Raw genomic sequence first — 12,827 nt, 5'->3', positions numbered from 1 at the left:
GTGACCCCTTTCTCACCAGGAACCTTGTGGAAGGCATGTAATTATTCCTCATGTTAAAGTGCCCAGAAGCAAAAAAGCACAGATATCACGCAGCCTGAGGGCCAGGGAGGATTCTGGGGGTTAGCGGGTGTTCCCTGGGACTAAGGACATACAGGTTTGACCAGGTGGGAAGGAAAGAGAAGCACGTGCAAGAAGACCCTGAGGGGAGAGAGTGTCTGTAAAGGGACGCTAGCGGGGAACCCAGGTGAGTGAAGTGTGGGGGGCTGGGAGAGGCCAGGCTGGAGAATTTGGCAGGGGCCACCGTGCAGGGATCTGGGGGCTCCAGAGAGGACTTTCGTGAGAGTCATGAAAGGAATTGAAGAGGGAGAGGGAGCCCTTAGGTCTGCAATTAGACACGACTCCAGTGACAGCCGCGTGGAAAGCCTTCCTAGGTCTCTGTTCAACTGCTGCCTCACCAGAGACCCTTGGTCTAACATGGCATCGCCCTGCCCACCATCTGTGCCCCCTCTACCTGCTTCGTAGGTCATGAGGCTGCATCAGTCTGAGATGATGTATTTTTTTTTAACAGTTTATACCATTTACTTTATTTAACAATCTAGGAGGTTCGTCGTCATTAGCAGTTGCAGGGCAATTTCAGATGCAATTGGGAATTCAGGAATCTCGGTCCAGCTGTTTGTGCAGTGAACACACAGCCCCTTTGACAGCCGCTGAGAAGGGATCGCTCTCAAACTGATTTCATTTGTAGCAAATTGACTGGGGCCACTCCACGTGGCTTCTATTGTTCCTGATGTTGGGGCTTGCTCTCTTTTTACAATAAATTCATGGCCATCATGTGATATTAATTTGACATACATGGCATCAGGACCTTCACAGTCACTGTGGGTTTCCCCCTCCCTCTGTGAATTTCTTCTGGAACTGTACTCCACTTCCAGAGCAACTGTGGTAGTGTCTCGTCCCCTCCACAGCCACACTGTGTCCCTGAGCACCGCCAAAGCCCTCACTCCAGGGCCGCCCCCACCCCCGATGATATTACACTTTCTCATGCTTGTCCTGATACCCGCGTTGGAACGGAAACCCTGCAAGAGCTGGAACTTTGGGGAGGGGAGAGATTGACTGCAGAGAGGCCAATTAGGAGGCTGGTGCAGATGGCCTGAGCTCCAGAATTTTCACTTGCTAGGAGGGTTAGGAGCAGCTGTCTGCCTGTTAGAGAGCAGGAGGAGGCTAGAGGACTTGACTCAGCTTGAAGCTTCATTTGCATAGCACTTTACATAAGACTGAGAAAATGTCAATGAATAGGGTAGGGAGGCAGCTGTAGATAAAGGTAGTGGGAAGAGGAGCAAGGTGCCAGCAGACCCAACAGTTCAGGGTATGTTCATTAATTGTAAGTCATCAAGGGTTCGGGGTCAGGTGTGAGACTTGAGAGAAACGATAGAATGGGTAAATGTTGAAGACGTAAGGGACAAGATTTGGTGGCCATATGTGGGAAGCAAGGAAATGGGAAGGTGCTGTCTACCTTTCCAGTTTGAGATACTGGACGTATGGATGGTTATGAATTACCTCACAGCAGATCTTGAGTTCAGCTGTTGTGCCTGAGTCCTAGGTATCTGGGATGCCTGCAGGGCGGATCCAGGAATTAGGCAGACAGGACTGAGGATAACCAGCGGAGTCCTTAGTTAAAAAGACGGTCATTGGAATGAACAATGAAAATACTGACGCCTCGTGGATTAATGCCTTTTCCTCTGAGATCTCTTTAGGCAAATTACCAGAAATGCTTACATGCAAACATTTTCTGGTTGCAACCTGGCTTCCCCACCTCATCTAAAGAATTCTACAGCCCCCAGATACTTCTGGTAATGAAGACCCCCCTTAAGGGAGAGATTGTTGTTTTTTTTTTAATCTCCTTCCCTCCCCCAAAGGAGGGGTTTTGAAACTTAAGCTTCATTAACTTCAAGGTACTTGTCTCTGCCCTTCAGGACGTTCTAAATGAGGGATGCAATGGAGGGAAGAATCCTGAGGATTCCTTACAATTGACGAAGGGGTCCGGCAGATTTTGCCTGTCAGGGAGACTGAGGAGGAGCAGTCAGGGAGGTCGGTGGTAGGAGGAGACTGGGAAAGGCTGGCTTCACAGAAGAGGAGCGGCTGTTCAGAGGATCATCACAGCAATCAACTATTTGCCAAGTTCAGCCGATTCTTCCTCTGCAGCGTCTCCCCATCTCCACTGCCATCTCCTGGCCAGAAGCGCCCATTACAATTGGGTAATTGCTCCGGCCTCCTTACAGCTGTCTTTACAGTCATAGAAGCGCATCCTGTGAGAGCAGACTTTGGAAAGTAGAGCCTAGACTATGCCAATCCCTACTCAACAACTTCCACCTCCAAACTGGTGCTCTACTACCTAGCCTGGAACGCTGGGCCTTTCGCTGCCTGACTCCAGGTGACTCATCTATCTAAATCTGCTCCCCTATAAAGAAGATAAACTGTCCCCTCAAGTCTCCTCCAGCCCTCAACCTTGTTGAGGCTTTATCATCTTCCTGAAGTGCCTACGCTTCATGGCTAAATTTGTCAAGGTCAGGCTCAGACAACACCTTCTACAGGAAGCCCCTAATCCTCATTCGTCCTGTCTTGATTTTTACCAGAATCACAGTTTAATCTTCAGAGACTAAATTCTTTTTTTTTTTTAAAGAGGCACGTATTTTATTTATTTATTTGTTTGTTTGTTTATACAAGCACTGGGTACAGTCAGAAGCGTGGGAGGGTGAGAGAATTCACCAGAGCCAGAGCGGAGAGCAGAGCAGGCAGAAGGACGGAAGTACACTGCTGAGGGGAGCAGCGGGCGGCAGGAGAGGTCTGCGCGCCATGTGGGACCCTCCTCCGGTGGCCGGGGAGCAGCCGGGGAGCAGCCGGGGAGCAGCCGGGGATCGAACAGGCGCTGCAGAGGCTGCGGGCAGCTTCGCAACCCAGCGCTCAACCGCTGTGCCACGGGGGAGGCCCTTGTTCCTACTCTTAGGCAGTATTGGGTGTGCTCGCTTGACCTGCATTTCCTCTGCCCACTGACAGGCCTTGTGCTGGGTAAAATAGAGACAGGAGGGCCTCCCCGGTGGCGCAGCGGTTGAGCGCTGGATTGCGAGGCTCCCCGCGTCCTCTGCGGCGCCGGTTCGATCCCAAGCTGCTCCGCTCCCCGCCCACCGGAGGAGAGTCCCACATGGCGTGCAGACCTCTCCTGCCGCCCGCTGCTCCCCTCAGCAGTGTACTTCGGTCCCTCTGCCTGCTCTGCTCCCCGCTCTGGCTCTGGTGAATTCTCTCACCCTCCCGCGCTTCTGACTGTACCCGGTGCTTGCATAAATAATTAAATAAATAAACCTTAAAAAAAAAAAAAAGAGTAGGAACAAGAGGTGGCAATTCAACTACCTTCAAAAGCCACACATGTGACACCTGTGAGAAGTCGTCCAGTGCAAGACAATTAGGAATGGTGGGGCCTATGGCAAGTAGGAGTCTCCATTCTCATGCCTAAAGAATTACTAATACCCAGAACATTAACCGCTGTGTAAAGTGTGTCTGAAGACTTAACTTGACCCAAAGGTGATGAATTTGAGACTCGGTATATAGGTCTAAAATAGGGTCTCCTTGGTGGCGCAAGGGGTTAAGCACCGCACTATAAAGCAATCCTCAGTCTCTGCAGCACGAGTTTGATCCCCAGCCATGCAGGGAGAAACCACATGGTGCAGCAGACCTCTCCTGTCTCACCTGCCGCTCTCCTCGGCAGTGTATTTCAGTCAGTCTGCCTGTTCTGTTCCCCACTCTGTCTCTGGTGAATCCTCTCACCCCCTGCATCTCTGGCCTGTACCCCAGCTCTTGTATGAATAAATAAATAAATCTTTTTAAAGATTATTTTTTATTTAAAAATAAAAAACATTCCTGCATTTTCTTGTTTTTAAAAACCTTTATTTTTAATTTTTTGAAAAGGTTTATTTTATACAAGAACCGGGGTACAGGCCAGAAATGCAGGAGGGTGAGAGGATTCACCATAGACAGAGTGGGGAACAGAACAGGTAGGTGGACCAAAAACACCGCTGAGGGGAGCAGTGGGCAAGACAGGAGAGGTCTGCCGTGCCATGTGGGTATCTCTCTGGCTGGCCGGGTATTGAATCCATGCTGCAGAGGCTGCAGACAGCTTCACAGCACTGTGCTCAATCCCCTGTGCCACCAGAGAGGCCCTAAAAACTTTCTTTAAAAAAAAAAGGAGAGAAAGAGAGATCTGGGCCTCCCCAGTAGTGCAAGGGGTTATGACACAGCCTATGGAGCTGTCTGCAGCCACTGAAACATGAGTTTGATCCCCAGGCAGGGAAAGACCCACATGGTACAGCAGACTTCTCCTGTCTCACCCATTGCTCCCCTCAGCAGTACATTTCAGTAGATCTGCCTGTTCTGCTCCCCACTCTGTCTCTTGTGAATCCTCTCACCCCCACACCTCTGGCCTGTACACCAGTTCTTGTATGCATAAATAAATCTTTCTCGCCCGCTGCTCCCCTCAGTGCTGTGCTTAACCCCTTGTGCCACTAGGGAGGTCCATATATATTTTAAGTTTTATAGTTTTGTAATTTACATTTAGATCTGTGATGCACTTTGGGTTAATTTTTGTGATGGGTGTAAGGCCTGTGTCAAGATTTTCTTGCAGATGGATGTCCAGTTGTTCAAACACCATTTATTGAAAAGATAATTTATTCCATTGCATTGCTTTTTCTCCTATGTCAGAGATCATTTGATTACATATGCATCTATTTTCAGACTATCTATTCTGTTGCATTGTCTATTTGTCTCTCTTTAACTAGTATCACAATGTCTTGGTTATTACAGTAAGATTTTTTTTTAAAGATTTATTTATTTATTTTTATACAAGCACTGGGTACAGTCAGAAGCGTGGGAGGGTGAGAGAATTCACCAGAGCCAGAGCGGGGAGCAGAGCAGGCAGAAGGACCGAAGTACACTGCTGAGGGGAGCAGCGGGCGGCAGGAGAGGTCTGCGCGCCATGTGGGACCCTCCTCCGGTGGCCGGGGAGCAGCCGGGGATCGAAACGGCGCTGCGTAGTAGGCTGCGGGCAGCTTCGGAACCCAGCGCTCAACTGCTGCGCCACTGGGGAGGCCCAATGTTATATAATTTGTACGTCATTTTTCATTATTGCACAATGTATGCATTTTCATTTTGGTTATATTCCTTGTACAATTCCCACCCCCCTTATTTTGACTCTAATCCCTTCTCTCCTCCCTCCCCCCATTAGTGTGTCTCTGGTTTATAGTTGCTTGTTGATTTTGATTTTTTCTTTATTATAATTAGTCTTTTTCCTGGTTCCTTATTTAGGTTTTCTAGATTCCTGCTATGAGTGAGACCATCCGGTATTTTTCTTTTTCTTTCTGGCTTATTTCGCTGAGCATGATCCCTTCCAGTTCCATCCATGTTGCTGCAAATTGCATGAGTTTATCTTTTTTGAATGCTGAGTAATATTCCATGGTGTATATGTACCACATCTTCTCGATCCAGTCATCTATTTTTGGGCATTTGGGTTGTTTCCAAAGCTTAGCTATTGTAAACAGTGCTGCTATAAACATAGGGGTGCAAGTGCCCTTTGGAATTAATGTTTCTGTGTCCTTTGGGTAAATACCTAGGAGTGGAATTGCTGGATCATATGGAAGCTCTATCTTTAGTAGGTTGAGGAATCTCCACACAGCTTTCCATGGTGGTGGGACCATTTTGCACTCCCACCACCTGTGCAGGAGAGTTCCTTTTTCTCCACATCTTCGCCAACATTTGTTGTTGCTATTTTTTTTTTAATATTCCCCATAAACTTTAAAATCAGTTTGTTGATATCTACAAAATAACTTGCTGGCATTTTGATTGGGACTGCATAGAATCTAGTGGAAAGAATAGACATCTTAACAATACTGAGTCTTCATCATTCACTTCTCATTAAACCAAAATTTCATTTGTAAGATGGAACTGACAATCTCTTCTTACAGGATTATTTGAAATGTTTTTCATTTTTTTAGTAATTATCTAGAGAGTACTGTGAATCCTGTGACAATGTCCTTGCTCTCAGGGAACTCATTTTTTAGTGGGTAAGAAGCAATAAACAAGCATACAAATAAATTAATAATTTCAGATAAGTATTGTAAAGAAAGCAGATTCTAGGGAGTGACTGGCAGAGAAAGGACTATGTGAAGTCAGGGAGCCTCTCCGAGAGGTAAAGTTAGAACTAAGACCTTTGTTAAAAGAGATCACCATGAGGGCCTCCCTGGTGGCGCAGTGGGTAGTGCACAGTGCTGTGAAGCTGTCAGCATCCTCAGCAGCGCCGGTTCAATTCTCGGCCGGCCAGGGAGACACCCACATGGTGCAGCAGACCTCTCCTGTCTCACCTGCTGCTCCCCTCAGCAGTGTTTTCCTCAGCCCACCTATTCTGCTCCCTGCTCTGTCTCTTGTGAATTCTCTCACCCTCCCGCCCCTCTGCCCTATACCCCAGTTCTTGTATAAATAAATAAATCTTTTTTAAAAAGTGTAAAAAAAAAAAAAGATCACCATTATAATAAATCGCAGACAGAGAAAACTACAAAGATGAGTAAGAATCCTGGAAGCAGAAAAGAACTCAATGGATGGTTTGGAGAAGGGCATGATGATATAGTATAGTGAGCAAGGGGTAAATGAAGTAAAAAAAAAAAAAGGTAAGTAGGGGTCATATCCTGTAGGTTTGTGTAAAATTCTGTTTTTTTTTAAGATTTATTTATTATTTATTTATACAAGCACTGGGCACAGTCAGAAGCACGGGAGGGTGAGAGAATTCACCAGAGCCAGAGAGGGGAGCAGAGCAGGCAGACTGACGAAGTACACTGCTGAGGGGAGCAGCGGGCGTGGCAGGAGAGGCCTGTTGCGCCATGTGGGACCCTCGCCCAGCGGCCAGGGATCGAACCGGCACTGGAGAGGCCACGGGCAGCTTCACAGCCCAGCGCTCAACCGCTGTGCCATCGGGGAGGCCCATAAAATTCTTTTTAATTATAAATTACAAACAAAATTCTATGTTTGTTGTATAATTTAACATACAAACTCAAGTGCACAATTCAGTGAATGTTTACATCTGTGTACTGCCATGGATATAACTTCTTTTAAATCAAGATATAGAACAGGGGTCAGCAAACATTTCTTGGAAAGTGCCATAGATACTTTTTTTTTTAATATATTTTTTAAAGATTTATTTATTTATTTATACAAGCACTGGGTACAGTCAGAAGCGCGGGAGGGTGAGAGATTTCACCAGAGCCAGAGCGGGGAACAGAACAGGCAGACTGATGATACACTGCTGAGGGGAGCAGCGGGCTGCAGGAGAGGTCTGCACGCCATGTGGGACCCTTGCTCGGTGGCCAGGGATCAAACCGGTGCTGCAGAGGCTGCGGGCAGCCTCACAATCCAGGGCACAACCGCTGCGCCACTGGGGAGGCCCAGTGTCAGAGATACTTTAAGCTGTGTGGTCTCTGTTGCAACTACTCAGCTCTGCTATTCTAACATGAAAGCTGTCCTAGATGGTATATAAATGAATGGTCAGTCAGGTTTTAATGAACCTTTAGTTATGGACACTGAAATTTGAAATACATATAATTTTCATGAAACACAAAATATTATTTTTCTATTGATTTTGTCTTCGCCATTTGAAAATGTAAAAACCAGTCTTAGCTTGTCGGCTATACAGGGGATGAGTGACACGGGCCCTGTGGGCCAAAGTTTAGGGCCTCTAATATACATTTATCCCTTTTCTACCTCTTTCTAGTGAAAACTCCTCTCCTCCAACGGTTCTGACTTTTATCATCTTCAATTTTGCCTGCCTTTGAACTTTCTATACTTGGAATCGGATGTATATACTCCCTGTGTCTGGCTTCTTAGCTCAACATAATCTCTATGTTTTGGTCACGGGTATGGTACAAAATTTGGGTTTTCATTCATGTGAACTAAATTGCCATTTGGGGGTCTTAAATGGTAGAATGACATGATCTGATTTCTACAAAAAGGTCATTCTGCTAACCGTGCTGAGACTGGATGGAGTTGATCAACCTGTCAAGAGTGATCACCTGGGAGTTGTGATCTTTGGGCTGATTTTTTTTTTTTAAAGATTTATTTATTTATTTAGACAAGCACCGGGTACAGTCAGAAGCGTGGGAGGGTGAGAGAATTCACCAGAGCCAGAGCGGGGAGCAGAGCAGGCAGAAGGACGGAAGTACACTGCTGAGGGGAGCAGCGGGCGGCAGGAGAGGTCTGCGCGCCATGTGGGACCCTCCTCCGGTGGCCGGGGAGCAGCCGGGGATCGAACCGGCGCCGCAGAGGCTGCAGGCAGCTTCGCAACCCAGCGCTCAACCGCTGTGCCACCGGGGAGGCCCTGGGCTGATTTTTGAAGGAAGAATAATTGAAAAAGTATGAAAAGACATGGGGGAAGGCCAAAAGATGTGAGATCTCTTGGAAACTCATTATGTTTTTTTTTTTTAAAAAAAAGATTTATTTATTTATTTATACAAGCACTGGGTACAGTCACAAGCGTGGGAGGGTGAGAGAATTCACCAGAGCCAGTGCAGGGAGCAGAACGACCAAGGCACACTGCTGAGGGGAGCAGCAGGCAGCAGGAGAGGTCTGCGCGCCATGTGGACCCTCACCCGTTGGCCGGGGAGCAGTCAGGGATAGAACCGGCGCTGTAGAGGCTGCGGGGCAGCTTCGCAACCCAGCGCTCAACCGCTGTGCCACCGGGGAGGCCCTCATTATGGTTTTATGGTGGGATGTCCAAAATATGTTTTAGTCTGGAGAAAAAAAAAAAACAACACAACTTTGGACTAGGCTTAAGTAGATGGACATTTAGTCACTTAAACTTTCTGTCTGGGCGCTTCCAAGTGTCTTGAGTCTCCATCATAGGACAGAGATAGTGAATTGGCAGCCTGTGTGGGCAGAATCTCATTCTTACATTTTTTTAGCGCATATTCCTGTATGCTGGCCACTTGAATATTAGTTTGAACAGTGGTTGTTCCTTTTGGACAGAGTGTGGCTTCCTGTTAATCACATTCCTCGCCTATCCCTTTTTGCTTTATTTACGTTACCTTACTGGCTCTTTTAGGTTTTCAAGTTTCCAACCACTGGTTTTTGGGTAAGAAAAACACGGTTTTCAAATACCACAGAGAGGAAATGATTAACTCTGAGAAGAACAGTTTCATAAAACTGTATGAAATGTAGCTGAATCAGAGCTTTATCAGGGCTCTCTAAACTGGGTTCCTAAGGCGGGCTTTAGGCTCTGTGACTGGTTAATCTATGTGCATAAATTCATTTGTAAAATTAAGTATTGTTGGGATTAAAAGATAAACAGAACACAAAGTGGCCTGTGTAAAAAGTAGCTGTTATGATTATTATTACTCTGTTATTGGGTGAGGGTATCAGATTCTCAAAGGGGTTCTTAGTCTAGTAAGTCGGCAAACAAATTGCTAAGGTGCTATTGGGAATACTACCCTTGTGTAAAGCTCCATACAAATGGACTGCAGTGGGAATTCAGAAGCCCATTCAAGGTTTCCGCTAACTTACTGAAAGTACGTGACAAATTGCTTCAGGTCGCTAGGTGATCTATAAAAAAAAAAGCAGGCGGGAGGGGGGTGCACCGGGCTCAATTGGCAGCCGCAATGCAGCTCCAGTAGCAGCAGCTATGATGGAAGACGTTCAGCTGAGGGAGAAGCCCAGAACCTCCAGGGGACTACATCTCCCAGCCTGCCTTGCGTTTCGGGCAGCGCCCTACGCTAAGCACGTGAGCCTCCCCGTTCCCCCAGCCGCCAGTTACTGTCTCTCGCGAGAGGACGGGCCGCGCCGGCGGTAGCGATAGAGAGCTCTGGTGGTGGTAGTGGTGGTGGTGGTGGTGGCGGCCGAGACGGCGGCGGCCATTTTGGTGAGGCCTTGGAAGCAGCAGTTCGCCGGGAGTAGCGTCTCCCATTTTTTTCTACCCACCGACCGCATCTCTGTGCCGTGAGAGGAGGCAGTGGAGGCAAGGCGGTGGCAGTAGCCGCGGGCCCCAGGGGAATATAAAGGCCGCGAAGGCGGCGGCCAAGAGGGGGCCTTGCCCCCCCTCCTCTGCGGGAGGGGGGTGGTGCGCACGCCCCCGAGGACGCAGGTAAGGAGAAGGAGACAAGATGGCGGACGCCCCACAGTTCCCCCTCCCCCGATGGGTGACTGCGCGCGCATCTTTCCGCCACCGCCTCCCCTCCCACCTTCCCGGGGTGCTGCGCGCGCACCTCCGGCCGGGGCCCCGGGGCCGGTGCGCGAGGCTGTCGGCGCGCACCCATAGAGACAGGCTGAGGGGGGCCAGGCCGGTCGGCACTGGGCCCGGGCGCGTCTCCTCTCCCCGCTTTCCCGTCTGCGCACGCGTGCCTGAGCGAGCGAGCGAGCCCTGAGAGGACGGACCCAGGTGCGCTCCTGCCCGCCCACCAGCCCCAGCCCCCCCCTCAGGGGCGCGCGGGAAGAGGAAGGGGGGCGTGGGGACGAGTGGTCGGGACGCGCGCCCACCATATCCAGTCAGGGATCAGGACCTGGCGGCACGAACCCTCCCTTAGCTCAGCCTTTTGCGGTCTGGTGGGGGGGGGGCGCGCTCCCGGACGGGCGGGGATGAGAGACTTCCCGGCCCTGCGACCCTTGTGTGCGTGGGTTTGGGTTCTGGCGGGAGCCCCCGGGCGGTGCGCGCAGCCGGCTCTCTCTGCCGCCAGCCGCGCACGCGCCGACCCCTCCCCCAGTCGGTCGCGCACGTTGGGTGGGGTGGGAGTCCAGGAGGGGGCGGGGCTATTTTAGGACTAGTGGCAACTTGGGGCAGAGGTCAGGGGTCACGATGGGTCAATCTGGTAGGAGAGTTTGGGATACTGCAGTGGAGCCTGGGGTCAAGAGTTCAAGCCTCTTGGATTGTGGTTAGCCCCGGTCCTGTGGATGTGTTGAGGAGGGAGTGAATCAAAGGCAGCACCGTGGTTAAGGAATTTCCTTAAACACTGGGGAAACACTTCCGGGCCTTGTGTGGGTTTACTCTGCCAGTTTCCGGGGCATGGTTCTTCGCTTCGCGGCCTGCCTCACGTAAAACTGCCCCTCTAATTTCTCCTGTTGTAGTTCCTGTGTTTGGGGAAGTGTCGCCTGGCACAGGTATAAGGATGGATTCTCTTGCGACTATATTCAGCTCTCACCAGAAAGAACAGGCAGCCTGGCACCGTTTTGAGCTTCTGGATATCACAACTTTATTTGCATGTTTTTTTACACTTTCGTTTGCTTAACTTAATCTTTTTGCTTTACTTCCCTGCTCTCCCCTTAGACAGAATATTAGGTTTCCAGGGAATTCTATTTTCACAAAACATGATTTGCTTTCATTTTGCCAAAACGTGAGATTTTCCTCCGGTAGCTTGCTTCTTTACAGGTTTTGAACTGATTCAAAGTACTTGGTTCATAGGGTAGATGTGAGGATTATAGAACCTATCAAGTATGTTTGAAGGCCTCAAAAGCTGGTGTAAAGAAGGCTTTGATGGATGTTGGTAAATGTGGATTGGTTCCTCACTACTGTTTTCCTCCCTTTAGGAGCATTACTCTCAATACGGCGGCACCGTGGAAGTACAGACTTTCACAGGGGGTGTGGTCTCAGCTCACACAGGTGAGGGTTCAGATAACATTTTGTATACTGGTGCTAATGGGAGCGATATTTGAGATAATCAGAGAAATGACAGGTCAATACTTGTGCTTTGATGTCACAGTGCAACAATAGAGCTAGACTGAATCGAGAAAGATCTGATCACACTGGCTCTCCCAAGGAGAGTTGCACGTTCTCCATGGTTGTGGCATTAGACGCCCTAGGTTTAACTTCTACTGCTTCCTTGCTGTGTGTCCTTATGCAAGTCATTTGGTCTCTTTGTGTCTAGATTTCTTAAGTTATTCAGTAGAGAAATTATTAGAATGTAAGCATTATTTGGGTCAGGGGTCTTTTCTGTGTGGTTCTGTCTTTGGTGTATAAAAGGAATTAAATAAACATTGTGGCCTAAAAATACTTGGTTAGACATGAGGATTATAGAACCTATCAAGTAAGTACTAGGTAAAATATCTGACACATTGAAGATGTTTAAGAAATGTAATATATGTGTTTGTTCTTTGATGTTATTCCTGGCTTTAAAAAAGATGCTTTTTATTTTTTATTTTTATTTATTTATTTTTTTTGTGGGACCCTCACCGGTGGCCGGGGAACAAACTGGCGCTACAGAGGCTGCGGGCAGCCTCGCAGCCCAGCACTCAACCGCTGCTACCAGGCCCGCTTTTTAAATCCCATTTCTACTCTTTATTTTAGGTGCTCCAGAGGCCGGTGGACCTGAGCGGAGACTGGGACGCCCTAGTGGGCCCCGGGCCCTGGAAGGCGGGTCCCGGTGGCCGGTGGCCCAGAATGAGGCCAGCTCCCAGCATGCCCTGCAGCCGGACGCCAGCCCCTCGGCCAGCAGTAGTGGTGACAACGATCCAGTCGTTCTTCAGGCGTCCAAAGAGGAGCCTGGGAGAGGGACCATGCAGAGCAGCCCCTCTCCTGCTCACCCTCAGCTCCCAATCTTGCAGACACAGGTTTGAAAATGGGGAGGAGGATTTGGTTTCGCTTTTGCTTTTTGAGTTGTTAAATCTGAAGTTGGAGAAGAAATGTATCAGGTCTTAGTCAATTTACATCACGCTGGCTACCTGGATAGCTGAGTTTGGAGAATCTTTAGTGTTCAGGTGGATTGTCAAGCCTGTTGGATACTCTTCTACTTGACATTATTGTAAAGATCTCTGAG

At 48.7% G+C, this 12,827-nt stretch overlaps 2 protein-coding genes across 5 annotated transcripts in view; one reads left to right on the top strand and one right to left on the bottom strand.

The window, feature by feature from the left end:
- Positions 1–587: 587 nt before the first annotated feature.
- Positions 588–881, bottom strand: LOC119240172 (elongin-C-like). The gene has a single exon (XM_037504538.1). The coding sequence runs from the start codon at positions 852–854 to the stop codon at positions 588–590; it is 267 nt and encodes an 88-aa protein (XP_037360435.1). The 5' UTR covers positions 855–881.
- An 8,965-nt stretch (positions 882–9,846) lies between these two features.
- The window catches only part of SRCAP (Snf2 related CREBBP activator protein), a 33,815-nt gene continuing 30,834 nt past the window's right edge, over positions 9,847–12,827 (top strand). Inside the window, exons 1-3 of one of the 4 annotated variants that reach the window (XM_054693731.1) lie at positions 9,847–10,165; positions 11,602–11,674; positions 12,359–12,621. In XM_054693731.1, coding sequence (XP_054549706.1) covers positions 12,568–12,621 — 54 coding nt within the window. In that variant the 5' untranslated portion in view covers positions 9,847–10,165; positions 11,602–11,674; positions 12,359–12,567. Of the gene's footprint in view, positions 10,166–10,301; positions 10,460–10,831; positions 11,675–12,358; positions 12,622–12,827 lie in introns of those variants that run through there. The other 3 variants (XM_054693729.1, XM_054693732.1, XM_054693733.1) reach the window with 3 other exon arrangements.

Source organism: Talpa occidentalis, unplaced genomic scaffold (assembly GCF_014898055.3).
Source record: "Talpa occidentalis isolate TD23 unplaced genomic scaffold, MPIMG_talOcc4v2.1 talOcc4.12, whole genome shotgun sequence".
NCBI lineage: Eukaryota > Metazoa > Chordata > Mammalia > Eulipotyphla > Talpidae > Talpa > Talpa occidentalis.
This window is presented reverse-complemented; position numbering and strand designations above follow the sequence as displayed.

Bases quoted from the DNA above. Each gene is read 5' to 3' on its own strand.
- LOC119240172 (XM_037504538.1), bottom strand. From the start codon at position 854: ATGTATGTCAAATTAATATCACATGATGGCCATGAATTTATTGTAAAA.